A 19,270-nucleotide genomic window follows, 5' to 3' on the forward strand; every position below is an offset into this window, starting at 1 on the left:
CACAAGGCAGTTGGTCTTTGAAGGTCAAGATTGAATTACTTTTTAGTGCTAGACGTGAGTACATAGCTCCCCCGTCAGTTTTCTGTTAGATGCTTCCTTGCCGATATTCTCCCAGGACTCCGCTTGTTTGAACAAAATATAAATGCTGTATCGTAAGCTATTCTTAGGGGGCAACCTTTTTGTTTCACTTTTCTCAAGCACATAGCGCTGTTCCATTACTGTTGTGAAGCACAGGAGCAGTCAGCTGCTGAAACATGTTCATTGTTTCTATAGATTTCTTCATTACCTGTTTTTCTTAGCATCAAGAAGAGCAGCTGGAATGGTATTTAAATGGATACAGTTGGGTGGAGTGATGAAAGTTGGATACTGTAAAAGGATTTGCAAGGAAAGGGCTTTAAAAAAATCCAAAAAAACGAAAGACAGACTGATCTGTGAGTCACTGTTGAGTAATTCTGGGAGGCTGATCCAGATGTGCTGGAATGTTGCCACTGCTCCCCTAGATAATAATGTTTTATTGAGAAAAAAGATATTCTGTATCTTGATTGATTTCCCGTTTTGGGAAAATGGATATTATTGTGACCCTGTAAGTGTACACAGCTGTTACTATAGCAGCCTCTTCACAGCCTGGACTTTGGGGGAAAGGTACTGTGGCTGATGTACACATGTTGATTTTTTTTTTTGTTGTTTTGTTCATGTAACTGACCTCTATACCTAATAAAGCAAGGAAAATTAAAAAGAGTGCTTAATTATGTAAGCAAGACTACCTTTTATTTATTTGCATTCTACTTAAATATACAGATGAGAGAGTGAGGCAGGTAGTTCGTCTTTAGTAGACTAGTCCTTTGGTTAAGGTGCAAAGAAATAACAAGCTCAAAGCTGTCTTGTGCTTTCTGTATTCTGGTCTATTTTCAAGAGCATGTTGTTTGTTATCAAACGTGTGTGGAGTGCTGAGAAGGCATCATAAAGCAGATGGAAGATAAAAACGCCCTAAACCTGAAAGTTACCCATGTTTTGTTGGCAGGAGAATTGCATTACTCCTGCAGGATGTGGGAAGTCGCTGCATAAATTAGTGCTTACCTGTAAGCACGTAACCTTTCTGCTGTATGGTGGAGTGAAGAAATTAATGTGCATGCTTAGCTAGTGAAGAAAGGAGTTCAAGTAGTAGGATAATACGCTAGTTGTTGAACCGGAAAGAGATGCTTCAGTTGTTTAAAAAAACCCAAACAAATCAAAACAAAACATCACCAATGTGTTTTGCCCTTCAAGTATTCAGGGTGTGTTTTGCCCTTCAAGTATTCAGGGTGAATTTTGTTTCTTGTACCTCTTTTGTGTTTTCCTGGTCTAAAAAGAGGCATGAAGAATAAAAACCCTGTTTGTGTGTGACAGTTCTGAGCGAGCCACAGAGATGAGAAAAGCTGGTAATCTGAGTTGTTGGCTGTTTTGAGGCTTTGAAATCTGGCTCCAATATCCATCTAATCCCTTGAATTTTTTGAAGTAGGATGTTTTGTTGTGTGTTATTGTTTTCCCCAGAAATACTTCACATTGAATGAATGCTGCTCATCTGGATGGGAGTATTCCAATACTCCTCCTCCCCTGTAGCTTTACATAGCCTTTGTGCTTGACACAGAATTTGCCTGCAACTTTTCCCAGCTGCCCTGGGAAGCAACAGCCCTGCAGTGTCTGCGCAGTACTGTTACTCCATTCATGCTTAGTAAATCAGCACAGTTTCTGCTTTCAGAAGCAGTGTGCTTGCCACAAAAGCAATAGATTGGCTTGACGCATCCTGGAAGTAACAGACTTTTGCTCTACCTGTGTACAAAGCAGCTATGTAGTATATGTGCAGCAGCCTGTTATGATGCACATTGGAAATGCTGGCTGTCTTTAACATTGCCAGAAGTTAGCCAGGTGGTTGCAAGCTGGTAGAGCTCCCTGTGACTTACAAACATCAGAAAACAACATATAAGTTCTTGGACGCCTCATGGACTAACCTCAAAAGACCACATTTCTCACTGGGGAAAAAAAGGATGTATTCAGGGAAGCCAGAAATATGTTCTGTAATGGTACTGCCGTTACTCATTTTGGTTAATGGTGATCGAAGAAAATCAGTTGCTTGAATATATAAATTGTGATTGCACTGTCATGTCATTACTAGTTTTAAGTTTGTAAAGTAGCTCCCCTGCAAACAGTGAGAAATTTCAGTCTATAAGACAAATTTTGCAGTTAAGTGATGTACTGAAGTTAAGCCGTGCACTGGCGAGCTTTAAAAGTGTGTGGGAGTACAAATACCCCATCAGAACCTTTGCACTGAAAGTACTGTGTCCTGGCAGGTTCCCAGCCTGAAGATGGGTAAAATGCAACTGAACATCTGAAACTGTTGACCATTGCAAGACAATGAATCCCTTATGGCTTTTGTGCCTTTTGACATTTAATAATATGGGGAGGGACAAGGTGAGAAAAAAAATGCACAGATAAGATGTGTTTCCTAAATAAATGGTTATCATAAAAGGTTGTGTGCAAAACATAGGAGCAAGAGTCACAATAGTCTTTGCTGTGAAATCTGTCACCAAGTAGAGATGAACAGGATTTTGGTGTGAATTCAAATTCTTCCATACACATATATACAGACGCACATGCACACACACTCTCTCTCTGAAATGGCTCCCTCAGCATCTCTGAGTGGGAAGACTGAAATCCTGGCCAAGCCAGGTGTTTGTAGTAGTGCCAAAGTAGAGCAACAGATATTTTCCTAACTGGAATCAAGTGTGGGAATACAGATCAGGCTGACTATATGTGGAAGAGAATGATCTCTTAAGAGCCTGTTGACTTTTTGCATATAACCTTTGGTGTGTATTCTGACAAGTTGATTATAAAATAGCTCAGAGCGCTTTTTATGTATACACAATATGCTATATGGTGTTACTAGAATATGTCTCTCTTCTTTTTTTTCATCTTGCTCACACTAAACTTTACACCAGAATAGACTGAGGTTGAAACAAAGAAAAGGGAAGTGGAGTTGGCTAAGATTTCAAATACAAAGCCTCACTGTTCCTGAACAAAACTAATGAAACATTAGTCTGTGCAAGCTATTGAAGGAAGGTGGCATCGTTTTGAGGGTGTCAGTGCATGGCAAGGCTGAGGATGCCTTGCTCTGGCCATAATGCTGCCGATTCATTCACATCTAGCTATGAGGCATGTGTATTTGATTCAGAAAATCTTGTTGATAATAGTCTCACTTTGTCTCACAACTCACTGCCAGAAATACGCCCTCCTTTGCGTTGTCTGGTATGGAAGGGTGTCCATCTGCACAGCCTTTCATTTGTTTTATCCTAGGTGGACCCTGAGGTGACAGACCTGCTCTTCTGGTTGCCTGTCACTGCTGAGTATTTGAGTCTTCTGCGCTGGTGGTCTACAGCTTAAATGTGGATGTCATTAATAAGGCTGCTCTCTCCTCTGTGTGCCCTTTCCAGGCAGCAGAGCAGCATTTGGATGCCCCTGTCAAAGTGTGAAGGCTCTGTCCCTTGGGCTTTTGTGCATCTCTAACATTTTTATCATGTCATTATAGCACAGCAATGCTCAGTGTGATGAACCTGACAAAATTTGTGAAGTGCAGTCTCTGGTCAGTACTTTGATATGCCCATCATCTTGAATCTGAGAATTGAGGAGGACAGTTTTTAAATCTGAAGTAAGAGAAGCATTCAGTAGCATAACACTAAAGTGTGTTCTGGTTTACTGGTTTGGTAGTACTGGAATCCAGTTACCAGTTTTTCAATACTGGTAGCTACTTTGCTTGAGAAAAGGGAGCAAATTTAAGTCCAAGAATTATTGAAATAGCACTAAGTGCTTGAGGGAAGTGAGGCAAAAATATACCTTTAAACTGTGTAAAGCTTGTTGAGTTCAGAAGTGGGATGAATGCTAACAGGGTACTAGTAGCTGATGTAATTTTAGGGAGATGTGAGAAACTTGGTTTTGCTTCAAGGATGAATTTATTCTGAATAGGAAGTTGATTCCATTATAACTGTGGAATAGATAGGGATATTTGAAGCTTTTTAAGATAATTAAATTTTTAAAAAATATGCATGCATTTAGTATCTTAAATGTCACTGAAAGACTCTGGAAGACAAACTCCTAGGAGTTTAGCATCTTACGTTTTTTATTTTTAAAAAGACGCAGTTTCTGTCCACTGCATGTCCTGAAAGCCAAAGCTTACAGGCAGACATGCATACATCAGCCCCCTTCTGTGCCCAGATATACTTGTTAGGGAATACTATTGCAACATTTGGCCCTGTACAAATAATAGCTCCTTCAAAACTGTGCCTGTGGTGTTACACATACTGCAACACTGTGCTGGGGGCAGGGGCAAAAAAGAGGAATTGGAAGTTTTTAAATGCAGAAACTGTGTGCCTTTCTTTGTCTTACCCTGCTGAAAGGCTGACTGAATATCCAAAAGCCATTATTATAAAAATGAAAAATAAAATAAATTGTGAAAGAATGTGATGGATATTTTACCTTAATAAAATAACTCTGTGCACCTGGGAAGACATTTACTCAAAAATAATTGTTCTCTGATTATGTTCAGCAAAATACAGTAAGGTCTTATTTAGCTGCAGTCTTTCAGGGGATTGCAGGGATGGGACTTAAATGAGTAGAGGCCCATGCTGGAAGCACTGAAACTTCCAGGATGTTGCAGACAATTAAAATAATACCATCTCAGTGACTAATGGCATGCTCCCAAGAACTTAGGGAAGAGGTAGCACAGGATGCAAGCTCATTCAAGCAGATGTTTCTTAGTCTGTTCTATATTTAGATCAAGAAAAAAAAATGCTGGGTGAAACATTTGCCTGTTAGGGCTTTAGAATTTGATTTCCCTCTCCAATTTTAATTCTGATAAGATGTGAAGAGCAGATGAAAAGCGCAGAAGAGCCTCCTTCTGTGACTGGATTGAGTTATTTATAGTTTCCTCACTATAAGTTAGTGCTGTCTTGCCGCTGGATAAAGTTCTTACTGAGGTCGCAGGACTCATTGGTTTGTTGAGGGATCTTCGTGCTGCTGCTTTTACAGAGAATAGAAAAAAACATGCCTGGAAGTTGCTCAAAAGTTCTCACTGAGAGAAAGTTAATGGTTTTTTAATGGCAAGTTTGTTTGTGTTTTTTTTCCCCCACTGGATTTTTGTTGCCAAGCTCTCTTTTATGGAATAATGTGTTACCTCAGAAAATCATTGCACTATAAAATCTGTAGTTCTGCACTGCTGAACATGTATGGGTAAGCTTCAGTCTCTGTTCACCCCCCACTGTAAACTATTTGCTTTCTTTTGGCTTTGCTGTGCAAACTTGTACTGTCTTCATCCTTAGTTTTGTATCCGAAAACAAGGTAATTTATGTAACTTCCAGTATATCCAGTGCTCATTCTGGTTTTAAAGCTGTATACAAGCCAGCTGGCTATTTCCACCCATTATGAATTAAGCTCCTCTCAGTATATTGCATGAATTTCTATCCAGATTTAGTAACCTGACAGTTTTGTTCATCTGTGGTGGCTTTATTCTAACTTTTGTGTATAAACATCAAGATTATTTTGAGGGGAAGCTGTTTGTCAGAAATTTACTTAGCGGAAAAGTGTAAAAAGCTTATTTGGTAATGTATTAGAGTAACTTTTGCTACGGAAGTGTCACAGACCTATAACGTCACTTCAGAAATGGCTTAAATTGTTCCACTTTCAACAGTGTATGAATCACAGCTGGACAAGTAATGCATACTAATTACTATCCTTCTTTCTGCGAATTCGTAAAATGTTTTTCCTTCCCAAGCAGTGGGCAATTCAGCTAACAAACTAGGCAAACACAGTGTATTTTTGAGCCCTTTTGTACCTTGGGGGCAAGATACCGTGCTTACAGTCATGCCATGCTAACCAAGCACTAAGCCAGTCGGCGTAACACTCTGTTGCGCTTGTGCCTGTGTCTTTCCGCTGTAGGCAGGTGGTGTTGCTTTGAACTGGCTACGTAGAAGGAAAAGTCTGTTTGTTCTGTGTTGGCTTGGTCTCCAGCATCCAGGGTGAGCTGAAAAGTATTCACATGCACAGTGCATCACCACCCCAGCACCTACAAGTTCTGTTGCTTCTGCCAGGTCCTCTCCACCCAGTTACAGAAGTAGCTGAAGCGTATGTGATGTGGAGAATAAGAAATGCAGAGGTGAGGTGTCCCTTGTAGAGGTGTGATGTAACCCAGCTGCAAAGACATACTGGAAAAAATTCAAGTGGTTCTTAGACCTACCTTTCAGCCACAGTGCAGGTAAGGGAGCCAAGGGGCAAACCTGATATAGTCCAAGAGACTCAAAATGGCTTTGATTCCAGTTTATCTGTAATAAAAGTCTCTGAAAATTGGGCCTTTTATAGACAGTGCAATAAGCGTGAGGTAGAGCTCTTCCAGCTAGCACCAAACGTGAGATCTGCAGTCAACAACAAAGCGTTACACTCAAATATATTTGCACAGTTGCAAGCTGCACTGGTTGTGTGTGCACAGCAGCTCACTTGGAAGGTCTCTAGCATTGTGTCCTATTATTATGGTTCAGACATAAGCTTCATAAGGTAAGAGAGGAACAAAAACATGTCTGCTGGGCGTTGAAAACTGAGTGAAGTTTTCAGGTTGTTTTGTCAGGCTTCTTGCTTTTAAGTTTCATTTGTCTCAAAGTAAAATTTGCATTCCTAAGTATGCACTTGGGGGGAAAAAAAAAATTTGGATGCTTCATTGGGTTATGCTGGAATGAATGTTGACAAGTGCTTTTGACCCACTTACTAACTCCTATTGGTTTGTACTCCTTTTAATAAGACAGACTGCTGTGGCTTGAGCTTGTGGTGTTTATGACTATGGAGTTGCATTCAAATCTGTGACAGGCATTGTCTTTGAAACGTATGAGTAGTCAGAATAACACAGTGTGTATGAATAGGCAGTTCCGTTTTGGGGGCGGTAGTAGATTTGTAGAAAAAAGTCTGGTTAAATGTCATTAATTCTTCCCAATTTGTGAAAATTTATCCTATAGCCTGGTTAACTCAAAACCTACCTCAGGAGACATGTAAGGCTCTAAGATATAAAAACTAGCATTTGGTTTTAAAGTAAAGCTTCAAAGGAACCCATTAGTCAAGATCAAGAATACTTCATAGAATTTTCTGTTTTAATGTAGCTCCATTGGTAGTTAGGAAATTTTTATGATCAGAACATTATAGAAACAGCAATATGAAATGGGTATTTCGGTAGAAAACGTTAAGCAAAGAAATAAAACAGTTTGGTTTTCTGTCTGTTGAAATAAGCTAGTTCGATTGCTTACTGTCTGTATTTTAACTATGTTAACCTTTTAATGAGGTTCAAAGTTATTAAAGCCTATTTGTATCTCTAAAATGGCAGAGATTAAAATGTAGTCAAAAATCTTAATACTTCTAATCAGAACAGAGTTATTCTTTCAGGATAAAAAACAAACTAATCCTTGTTCTTGGAATCGCAGGGCTTGGGAAGTAATGGTAAAATAGAGAGGAGGGATGTGGTTTGAATGCTTCCTGTGAGTAGCTGTCTTGTTGTGCTGTTAGTGCTGCTCACAGGAGCACTGCAGCAGAGAGCCGTGCTCCCTCTCTTCAAGCAGTGTTTTTATCAGTTGCATAATAGATGGCTAATGGTTTGTTGATGAGTAATTTTCACACGGAGCTTAGGATGCAACAGCTTGCCTCATGAAATTATGGTAAAGAAGACAGCAGGGTTCAGGTGACCAGTAGTGATACCTAGCTAGCATATACCTATGTATTTTTCCATAAGCTGCAATACATGGGCAGTTCTGCACAGGAATATGTGCACACGTTAAGTAGGGGGGGAAAAAGCTGAAATAACTGATGGAATTACTTGTGATGATTTTTGTTGTAATAGTGAAAAATTGAGATCAAGGGGGTAAACACCATAGCTGTAGAGATCGTGATAGAAAAACAACTTCTCACATCTGATTTCTCTCTGTATTTTGTTTTCTGAAATGCCCTTTTCTTTTTCCTTTTTTTGAAGGCCACTGAAAAGTGTTATGTTATCTGTGTGCATGTGTCAGCCTGGCAGTGTAAATTTGATGGTGGCTACAATACATCTCCCTTCCTTCCTTCCTTCCTTCCTTCCTCCCTTCTCTCAGGGAGTGTTACCATAGCATTTCCCTCCCAGGGACTCTCTCGCAGAGCTGCAGATGGGATTCTCGCTATGAACTCTCTGCTGCTCAATCGGATACGCTCAGTACCGTAGAAGGAAAATGGGAAAGAAAGGGTGACTTAGCAACACGGATAAAGCTTTCCTGGTATTTCCAAGAAGTGAAAACCTTGTATGAAACAAAGGCTTGTTTTCGTTAAATTGAGGATGGGATTTCTCTATGAAGACAAACAAATCCTGTTTCTCCCCCCGTACCTCAGTCTGTTTTCTCTTGTCCAGGGAGATTGATTTGGAATAGTGACTGCCTGATCCTGGAGCTTATGTTTCTTTTGGTTCCCCCCCCCCCCCCCCTCTCCTTTAGCTCTGGACATGGCTTGAAGAGTTACAGAAAGAACTGCTTGATGATGTCTATGCTGAGTCTGTGGAGGCTGTCCAAGACCTGATTAAACGTTTTGGTCAACAACAACAGACCACTCTGCAGGTTACAGTCAATGTCATAAAAGAAGGCGAAGATCTTATACAGCAACTAAGGTAAAACAAATTTTTATTTAAATCCTTTCTGGTGTACGTCTGATATTCTGTGAAGCTCTTTCTGTTTTGAGGGTAGAGATGATAAATACAAGATATGACCTATAAATAAAACTTGTAAATATTAGGACTACAATGATGTTTCATGCTGTACTGATGGTCTGTAACCCTCTGTTTACAGGAAGCTCAGCTTATAAACACTACCTCTACAAGAAGGAGGTTTTGTTTACATAAGCTACCTTTGTGATAGGAGCAATCATACGTCTTTGTAGTCTGACATGCAGGGCTCCACAACATTTTGAGTTCTGAGGAGCAGCCTTGTTGTAATGAGACACTTGAAATTGTTTTGCAGACTGATAAGTAACTTTATTGTAGAAAAGAGCATTAGTTTGCAGTCGATTTCATTCAGTAACAATCTAAATAAATTTGGGCCCCAGCTGCACTGGTACATGCCCCCTTTGCCACAGGAGCTGATATTATCATATCTGAATTTGCAGGTTTTATACTAAAGTAAAAGATTAAGTAATTTTTGTTATTATTATCTAATTTTGATTTTTTTTTTTTTTTTTTTATTGCCAGGAAGGTTCAGTAAAGTAAATAGTTATCATATGCAACTTCCTTTTCACAATACAAGGGTTTGTCTCTGGTTTTAAATGTTATTCTTCCTGTAAACAGAATGTCTTTAAATGTTGAATTAGTCAAAAAAATGAAAGTAATCTAATTTCCTAATGCTTTTTAAAGTACTAAAACATAATTTGGACTTCTATTAACAAAGATGTACAGACTTAGCTTTCATGTAATGACTTGCACTGACCTTATCTGAAACAGTCTGACATTTTGTGGTCATGTATAGCATCCAAATTGTATGGGGTTTTTTTCAATAATACTCTTTTTTCTTTTCATTTTTTCTCTTCCCCCTCTCTCTGCTTTGAATAGGGATTCTGCCATTTCTAGTAACAAGACCCCCCATAACAGCTCGATCAACCACATAGAGACAGTCCTGCAGCAGCTGGATGAGGCCCAATCTCAGATGGAGGAGCTTTTTCAAGAACGCAAGATCAAGCTTGAGCTGTTTCTGCAGCTCCGCATATTTGAAAGAGATGCAATAGATGTGAGTGTCTACTCTTGGAGTTGCACTGCACTTGTTCCTACATGAGAGAAGTGTCTGTGCTGAGATAGTTTTGTGGTTACATTGGCATGTGGTTCAAATGACTGATAGACTTAGTTTTTACCTGAACTAAGGCTTTTGTATGTGAAAGTGTCGGGACAGTGCAGAGCTGAGCTCTTTGGTATTAACTCCAGCTCTGATTGGCTCCCAGCATGTCTTCAAGCAAGTGTCTTGTAAAATCATAATGTAGCAGTTGGTTTGAGTATCAAGTTACCTCACTATAACTAGTATGCTTACAGTTAATATGAATAAGACTTAAAAGATGGTTTAGTACAAACCCTATAAACTGTTGCTTTGTAGTAACAACCGTCTTTTCTTCCTTTTCCAATTCAGCAATCTCTTTCAGTTGACAGTTACAAGTGGTGTTTGGAATTATGTTTTAATCTTTGGGGATGTTATATGGGCTAGCTGGCTGTCTTCATTTTAAATAAGATTCTTTCCCACTTTTTAAAATAATGCAAAAGCAGTTGTAGTGCCACACTCCCGCAAAACTTCAGGAAGTTTTGAGATTATCCAAATCTTGGGGGGGAGGGTTACAGCTCATCAGTTGGAAAGTTTCTGTTTGTGTGCAGGGACATGCATACAAACAGACATGAAACTCCAGATGGAGCTTAGGTTAATGGAATCGCATTATAAAGCTTCAGCTAAATTGATCATATGACTTCTGTAAAACCACTAGCGCTGTACGCAGTGACTGAAACTGAGTTGGTGCCTGAGGTGGTTCAGGGTTATTCATGGGTAAATGATCCTGTTTGAGTATATAAATGGCTTATTTCAAGTCTCTGGAAACCCAGAGTTGCAGTGGTAATTTTACCCCTTTGCTTGTACTTAGTAAAAGCTGCAACTGTTGGTTAGGTACGAATGGTGTAAGTGCAAAGAGGCAGTCAGCAGAAGTGATAGCTTCTCAGGATTTTTTTTTTCTTAAAATCAGGATTAGGTATCATTGCTGAAGTCTGCTTTAGCTAAGCACATTGTTAGGAGCAATGCAGGAATAGGCAGACACAGTTCCTTGATCCGTGCCCATAGAGGAAGTGAGAGTGTGCGCTCTACAGTAATAACAACTCTGGTATAAAGGAAGAATAAGAAGGTTCTCTATTTTGCAGTTCTCACTGAGGAGGTGAAACTAGTCTGCAGGGAGTTTGCTACTTCGATTACATGAAAATAGCTGTCTTGAATATGGAAGGGAAAGGCTTGGCAGAATTGTGATTGTAAAAATTAGTTGGATGACTGCTATATGTGGAGGAACATAGAAGGTATCCCCTTTTATAGGGTTGTTAGCAATTTTACAATCTCTGCAGAAGTGATCTGCAGTGTTCGATGGGGTCTGTGTGATTTTCTCAGAACACTTTCATTGAGGCAATGGCAGCCGTGAGGGCAAGGCATATACCAAGAAAATTAATTGAAGAATTAGGTTAAAGGTTTGAGTGAAGTTCATGATCAAGGTGATTGCTCTCTTCTGTAGGTTACCAAAACAAGTATTCTACAATAGCAGAAGGCTGGTTGCAGGAGCCCTGCTTTGAAGTTGTGTTCTAGTCCTTCAGTACAGGATAGCATCTCTGTAGATAGTACTACTTCCATGTATATGGTTTGGTGATGGCCATAGGATTTTGCAGTGGAAAGCCACATATCCTAACTTGACAGGTCTTGCTTTTTCTGAAGCTGACACTTGGCATGCTTTACATTTTAGCACATAAAACATAAAGCAAAGGTACCAATTACCTTGTTGAAAAAGTTGGTGTATTTTATTTATATGGCTTTGAAACAAAAAAATCATGCTTATTTAAGATTGCCCAGGAGCCCTCCAGGGAACAAAATGACCCTGGCTGCAGAGCATCTTCAGCAAAATGTTGATTGCTTGGCTGTCTCTGTACCATGTCCTCTCTCTGCTTCCTCAGCAAAGCATGCTTCTCTTTTTTTCCCCTCTCCCTGAAGGCAGACATCTGTTCGGAAACTTCCGGGAAGAAAATGCAGAGACTAGTTCCAGGTCAGTTGTCTGAAAGCAGAAGCTCAGCTGAAGTAACATGATAGTGAGGAGGAGCCAGATACCAGATAGGAACTTGCAGACCTTGTTTTGACCTCCTCCTTTGTCCCGGATTTTGTGTGACTGGCCCAGTCAATTAAGACTTGGCTGTAGGGACAGTTCATTCAGGGGAGCATCCTGTGAGGACAGTTTTTCTGGAAGGCGAGTAGTGTTTCTAGCTTGCCCTACTGCTAGCAAAATAACACAGGCTAAAATGGGACAAAGGGTTTCCCTAGCACTGCAGGATCGTACAGTGCAGCTGTGCTTCTGGGGACAGTGGTGAGATTTGCTGGCAGGGTTAGTCCTCTTCTTGTCCTTACTCTCCCCTTATTATTCACTGACAAAATACTCTATTTCTTTTAGTTGCTGTCTTTTAGCCTGCAACTTTTCAGATTCTCCTGCTCTTCTGAAATTGCTGTAACTGCAACACTGTCTCTCTTTTGTCCCTTGCTCTTGGCATATGAACTTGACCTTCTCTATCCTCGGTAGGCTTTTAAGTGCCATTGGTCGTGAGCTATTTGAAGGACTCTGTTGCGAACACCTGTCTTAACTAAAGGCAAGAAGGAGCAAAATGTATGTGAAGAGTTCCTTGTTAGGGTGATTAGTAGCTTAAGGAAGATATGTATGGACCTAGCCAGTGAGTGGGTAGGTAACACTGGTGTCAATGTATGCAGCTTAAAATGCATGTGTCTCATCTGTGTCTGTGCATTTTTGCTTGTCTGTAATGTAAATGCCTCAAGGCCTATGTCAGAGCTCTACACAAAGCATACCACACACTTTTCAACTCACAGCTTTATCTCTACGCTATTTTTGGCCAGTACTTACAAGATGCCTGTTAAGTCATACAGCTGAAAAGGCAAGGATGCAAAGTGCTGGATCACAGAGACCTAACTCCTCTTTCCCGTTTTACCTTTTTCTTTCTCCCCAGCACATAATATTTTCCAGGTCCTGGTTAGCACTTAGTTGGTACAAGGAATGCTAGTTAGACCCTTCTGAGAAGAGACTTGTGGTTCTTTATTTCTTTCCCACTCACTGCGAAAGAGTCGGCATGCCTTCTGTGTTATAGTCTGCCTTGTGTCCTGTCAGTGTTACCTTTGCATTTGTTAAAACCTAGGAATGTCAGGCAGCTCAGACTCTGCACTAGGAACTTCTTGAACACGTGCTATGGTAAGTAGTTACCCTGTGTTTGGTCTGGGTTGTCCATTTCATGAGAGTGGTATTAATTTGTGATTCAGTTGCTTTAGATGTTGATTAGTCATTCATCTTTGTTCTATTTGTTTAATGCTAATTGTCTGACAAACCTTTAAAAACAAAATAGGAGCCTGCTCACTCTAAAAGTGTTGCTCGTAAAGCAGAACTTCAGGGGAAGCCCTGAAGAGTGTGGGCAAGGAGTGCTTAATGCATGTTATTTTTGTTTTAACTCTGCCCTCAGTGTGTTCCAGATATGCATGGTGGGTGCAATAGCTGAAATAGATCACCTTGAGCCATCCCGTTACTGCTGAAAAAGCATAGGGATTACTGCCCTTGCTAGGAGCCCCACCTGTGATATGTACTGGCTTCTTACCTTTTGAATGGATGTGGGACTGTCCTGGCATTACTTATTTATTTGAATCACGGGCTTTCTGGTCTTTTGAAGGGGACAGGGAATGTCTTACTCTTGTACAGTGTTTCATACTACTTTAAACAATGTGTGGGCTGTGATCTTAACTTCAAGGTTGCATGAAATAACATGGGAAGAAGTTATAATTCTTACTGTTGTTAGTTGTTGTTCTTTGGAGGCAGTATGACTGAAACCTCTTGACTGAGGTAAAACAGGTTGTTGGCTTCTTCAAACTACCTGTCGTTCATATCAGGTACAGTGAATCTCAGGATAGTCTGAGAGGACATAATGACTGTAATCTACTTAAAGCATTCCGTTGTTATAAAAATACTGACACTTAACCACAGCAATCACCCATTGTGAGCTTATGGTGTTCATTACTTTATTTCCACTGAATTTGATATGAAGAGAGGTAAGGTTTTTGGCATCTGCTCTGAAGGGAGATGGACTGGTTTTGTTTTTATAACAGTGGCACAAATGTGCCGCGTTAAGTCTTACTCCACTTTTTAATGGTGTTTGGAAAGACAGTGAAAGATGATGTTTTGATGGCGGGGTTTCACAACCTTCTGTAACACTCATATTTTTCAGTTTGACCAAGTCTAACTACTATCGTCAAGTTACTTCTTGAGGATAACTTATGAATGTTAACTGAACTGGATGAAAATAAGATGGCAACTCTGATTTGTGAGAATTGCCATAGTGCAGTGGGTGGTTTGAAGAAACAAATGTTAGGTGATCTCCACTGCTTTTTGTAGTGAATGAACACCTAGTTTTGAAGACAAGCTGGGAAGAGCAGGCCTGAGGTGCTTGAGAGCAGAAAAGGCGGTTTAGCTGGAAGTGGTTTCTCAGGCTGGACTATTAGGAAGACTTGAAGTTTCTGAAGTATTTCAGGTCTGTTAAAAGGAGATGAAGACTAGAGAGAGAAGTGATGAGACATGTTGGGCACGGACCAAGTAAAAGAGAAGTAAAGGGAAGTTGTGAAGGATTTTGTCGGAGGGGAAGCCTGTGTGTGTATTTGAGAGGGGAAACCACTCATAATGCATAAATAGATTGTGCGTGTAATGTTCAGAGCACATGGAAGAGAGAGGAAAGAAGCTTTAAGCAGTGGCTAAAGGCCTTGTCCTGTATATCTTTCTTCATTGCTTGTCCATCAGTTTTTCTGTTTTCAGTATTACCTCTGAAACATGAGTTTCGGCCTGGGTTGAGCTAGCTGAGCAGGGTTAGGGATTGCAAATAGCTATCCTAATTGTTTGGTATCTCCCATCATGGCAAGATGCAAAACTTGAATACTGGGTGAATCAAGTACCATTTTTGCAGAACACCTTTAAAACAGGAAGTAAACTCACTGATGCCACAATTTTAAAAATAATTGCTTGATGTGTCCATTTTTTATGGTGCCACGTGAGCAGAATGGAAACAACCCTTCAAGAAAGATTGTAGCTGACTACAGAAACTTTATACAGATGGTTTAATTTTGCTTTCTTCTCAATTCTGTTTTTTCTACAAGGCTTGTTTTCCTGGAATGTCTCTTGTAGTTTGACTGTCTCAGTAACTTCACAGCTCTGATTAACCACTTGGAAAGTGTAGTGCCATATTCCTTTTGCTGACAACAAATGAATTTCATTAAATATTTATGCAGCCAGCTACTTCGTTGCTAATGCCCGTTTAGTCAGATCCTCTTTTTGCTGTATCTTGCTGCATAAATAGGTGTTTCCCTGTCACTTAGCACCATTCACATCAGTTTGTCCTACTCTGAAATTGCAGAACTCTGGAGCTAAGCCATACTTGGTTCTTTATCTATAATTTTGCTTTCCCAATGAACTGCAGTAATTTGTGGCAAAACTCTGCTGAAAATTCTGAAAAAAATTTGATTACAGGATTGAGGGGATAAGTGTGTCAAACAGACTTGTTTGAAGTAAGTAACTGATGCATCAAACCTGTGCCATAAGAACTGAACCGACTGTGATCAATGGGTATGGTGAGCATTATCTGTTAGACTTAAAAACAGTTTTGTATCCTAATTAAAAGGAGTATTTTTACATTTCAGCTGGGTTCTGGTATATAATATGAAAAATGCACTTGTGTGGGCAGACAAGGAGGACTTACTGTTGTGGTACATGTGTTTAAAAAATACTTCCTCAGCTAAACTTTTCTGGACATCTTATGGCTGAGAGCGAAATCCAGAACTGAAGTGTAAACTGAAGTGCAGCTGAATGATTTCAGCAAGTAAATTTAACTCTGACATTACAGTAATACTATAATAAAGTAATACTTTCTGGGGTTGCTCAATTCATTAAATACCCTGCCTTTTGTGACAAGTAGTGCTTGCGTCTCAGTTGTCTGGCAGAAGTCAAAGGTGCTCACAGAGGGGTAGAGCTGTATTTTCTAAAGGAGCTTGAGACTGGTGTAATTGAAAGCTAAGCTGGTACTTGATGTGTGAATTATTACTTAGTGCAGTCTGAAGAATTGAAAATATGTTTTAGATCAATATTTTCCTTTAAAAGTGAAGATAAAAACATTTTAATTTCACCTGTTTCACAAGCCATGTGTTGATGAAGGAGGACCTTAAACAAGGCAAGGGTACCCATAGTGTTGCAAGCATTGGTTGAAGGACAGCTGTTGTGGTTCTCAAAGAGATTCTTCTTTAAAACCCATGCTGAAAAAGCCCATGTCTGAACCATGTTGAACCTGATCAGTGAAGTCAATTAAAAATGAGCAACTCAAGTTCCTGACCTCCATTGCAAGTGCAACATTGGAAATAAACATACATTGTCTAATGAGTAAGTGAACGTGGTCTTCCTCCTTTTTCCCCCCAGATAATTTCAGACCTCGAGTCTTGGAATGATGAGCTCTCTCAGCAGATGAATGACTTTGACACTGAAGATCTTACAATAGCAGAACAGAGGCTCCAGCATCATGCAGACAAAGCCCTGACCATGAATAACTTGACCTTTGATGTCATCCACCAAGGGCAGGATCTGCTGCAGTATGTCAATGAAGTGCAGGCATCTGGTAAGATGGCTTCTTCATGCTATTCATGCTATTCCAGGCAGTGGCTTTGTAAGAATTATCCATGTCTCTCCATGGGATGTGTGAAAACGACAGAGATTCTGGTTAACTGTAAACTGGAGACATGTGGACTTTGTTTTTTTCCTTTTTACTCAAATCATTTGTGTTCATGAGAATATGTTGTCATTATGGCACCTAATTTTTATCTAAGAGTTGGCAACACCTGAAAATATTTAGGTTTTTAAGAAAGGGATTCCACTCAGGAAGTAGTAAAATTAGAGTAAATAGTAGGGAGTTAATTTTATAGTTAATCGGAGCAATGCACTCAAGCCATAATTCTCAGCTTTCAAGTAATAAGTCTTCCTTTTTTGTTTCCTGTGCCCCTTCACTTAATGTTTTTAACTGTATACAGCCACCTAGGGTAAATCTCAGGCTTCTTTAAAAAATAAATAATAAAATTGCATTTTTAAAGAGTGCAAAAACTATGCTCATTTAAGCAAATGCTCTGAGGATGAAGTTGAACTTTGAGAAGGCACTGGAAGAGTAAGTGTAAAACAGTGGAAATGGGCTATTTGTCTCCGGAAGACTTGTAAGTCATTTATAAACGACTGGCTGATTACAGGAGTTGAGCTGCTTTGTGACAGAGACGTAGACATGGCAACTCGTGTCCAGGATCTGCTGGAGTTCCTCCACGAGAAGCAGCAGGAGCTGGACTTGGCGGCCGAGCAGCACCGCAAGCACTTGGAGCAGTGCGTGCAGCTGCGCCACCTGCAGGCCGAAGTCAAGCAGGTACGCGTGGGCTCTGTCCCCCGCGGGGGTGTCGACGCCCCCCCCGCCGAGCTGTTCCACGCCTCTGGGAGAGGTCTGTTCCCCTAAACAGACGTGGAAAATTAATTTCTGCTGTATAAAGTCTTGCTATTCGGAGGGGGGAGGGACTTTGAATTGAGCGCCTAGGAAGTTTCATCCCCTGTTAATATTGTGGTTTGTAATTTGCATTAACAGTCCGTATTTCTACCTGGATACAAATCAAGTATTTGAAGTGTAGAGCGATTTGAACGTACGTTAAATAATCCATACTTTTATCATCGGTATGGCGATTAAGAAAAACGTTCAGTGACATTCCCTGAATGCTGACCTAATACATCTACAAATGGTGATAACATAATATCAGCAGGGTTTACTTTCCGGGAGAAGACAAATGAAATTTTGCTTTTCCTGGCAATAAAGTGGTAAGTTTTGAGGTCCTTATTGGCTAAACACCTAAATTTGTGAATCTGAGATGCTGTGGACAAAACTGCTGAAGTAGGTGAAAGTTTAAAAAGCAAATGAACAAACCACTAAAAAAGTAAGAGTTTTTGATCTTGCTCACACTTGGCAGCAGCACAGAAGTCTACTAGAGTCTATTGTATTAGTATGTCCCATAATGACTCCCAGTGCAACTTGTTCTTTTTCTCTTTGTCATGAGCTTTTACGGAAATTCATCTTTGTCATAAGACTCTGAATGAGAACTCCCAAGTTGCAAAGGAATAGAAAAGTTAGCATGGGAGAGGTGAATAGAAGGTTCCCAAAGTATTTCCAGGCAACGGTTACTCTATAGTAGCGGACCCAAAGTTTCTGTGTGGTCTTGATTTCAAGGAATGTAAGGAACTGGTCATGTCTGCTGTCAGTGCAATCTAAGCGTTAATCAAATACATGATCTTCTAGTTCAAGCCTTTGCATACTCTACTGAACTATCCTGTATCCGTCTTAGCACTTGTTCATGTTCGTAAATTCAAATTGCAAATTACTCCTTTCACATGAGTAATGGTTGAGATAAAGTTATTACAGATCAGAATAGATTCTGTACTCAGTTGCATACTATCTTGAGGATGAAGGAAGTGAGTGCACATTTGGAAAGGAAAGGAAAAAGGAAAAGAAAGAGTGTGAATGCCAGCTGAGGCAGTCTCATCCCTTTGTTGTACATCAGTGGGTTAGGATGGGATGGGTTAGTAAGAAAAATAAATTAATTCCCATGATACTGAAATAACATTCACTTACAGAACAGAATATAGCATTTGGGTAATATTTCAAAGACACGCTATTGAATAGTTATTTTGTATTGCATGCTTCCACAATAAAGTGAATACCTTGCTCCATTAGCTTTGTTTGGATGCAAGTTAAATGTGACAAGAAAGAGACACATGTTTAAAAACTGTGTTTGCAGAACAAGTGTTCTGTATTTTGGCAGATACAAGCAGGTAATGAACATCATGGATTGTAGACAAATATCCATGTTGCACTTAGTATGTGGTTTGTAGGTCATTCTGTAAGATCTTTGTATCACTTCCGAACCACTGCTAGCCCTGACTGAAACTGAAGCTCAAGTTTAGATTTTTAAGAAAGCACTGGAAAAAATGAGCTCATCTTACAATGAAGATATAGGTAGTATACTATCCTAGCCAGCTGCTTTTTTTTAATAGGCTGGGATTTTGAAGAAAAAATGGATTCTGTTTATATTACTAGTACACATCTCTATCAGGTGGGATTTTATGTTGAATTAAATGCTGTAATAGATGTGAATTTTCAAACAAACTTACATGAACATGTAGCTGACAGAATGTTTGTGTATTACAAACTCCTTTTCCAGATTTTCACTGTACAGATTAACCTGCAATACTTCCCCAGCCTGAAGGCCTAAAAATAGAACGGAACTAAAACAATGTTATATTGTCTCATAGGATTTCTTTTGATCCCCTTTGGAATGCTTTGGGGCTAGTAACTTTTAGTTTTGTGATTTCAGTTGCCTTT

General features: G+C 39.8%; 1 protein-coding gene across 1 annotated transcript in view; it reads left to right on the top strand.

Moving 5' to 3' along the window:
• Nucleotides 1-19,270, top strand: part of TRIO (trio Rho guanine nucleotide exchange factor) — a 255,702-nt gene that overhangs the window by 119,850 nt on the left and 116,582 nt on the right. The window contains exons 12-15 of the mRNA XM_059836123.1: nt 8,520-8,689; nt 9,623-9,797; nt 16,291-16,486; nt 17,106-17,272. Of these exons, the coding sequence (XP_059692106.1) occupies nt 8,520-8,689; nt 9,623-9,797; nt 16,291-16,486; nt 17,106-17,272 (708 nt within the window). The remainder of the gene's footprint in view (nt 1-8,519; nt 8,690-9,622; nt 9,798-16,290; nt 16,487-17,105; nt 17,273-19,270) is intronic.

Source organism: Gavia stellata, chromosome 3, assembly GCF_030936135.1.
Source record: "Gavia stellata isolate bGavSte3 chromosome 3, bGavSte3.hap2, whole genome shotgun sequence".
Classification (NCBI taxonomy): Eukaryota; Metazoa; Chordata; class Aves; order Gaviiformes; family Gaviidae; genus Gavia; species Gavia stellata.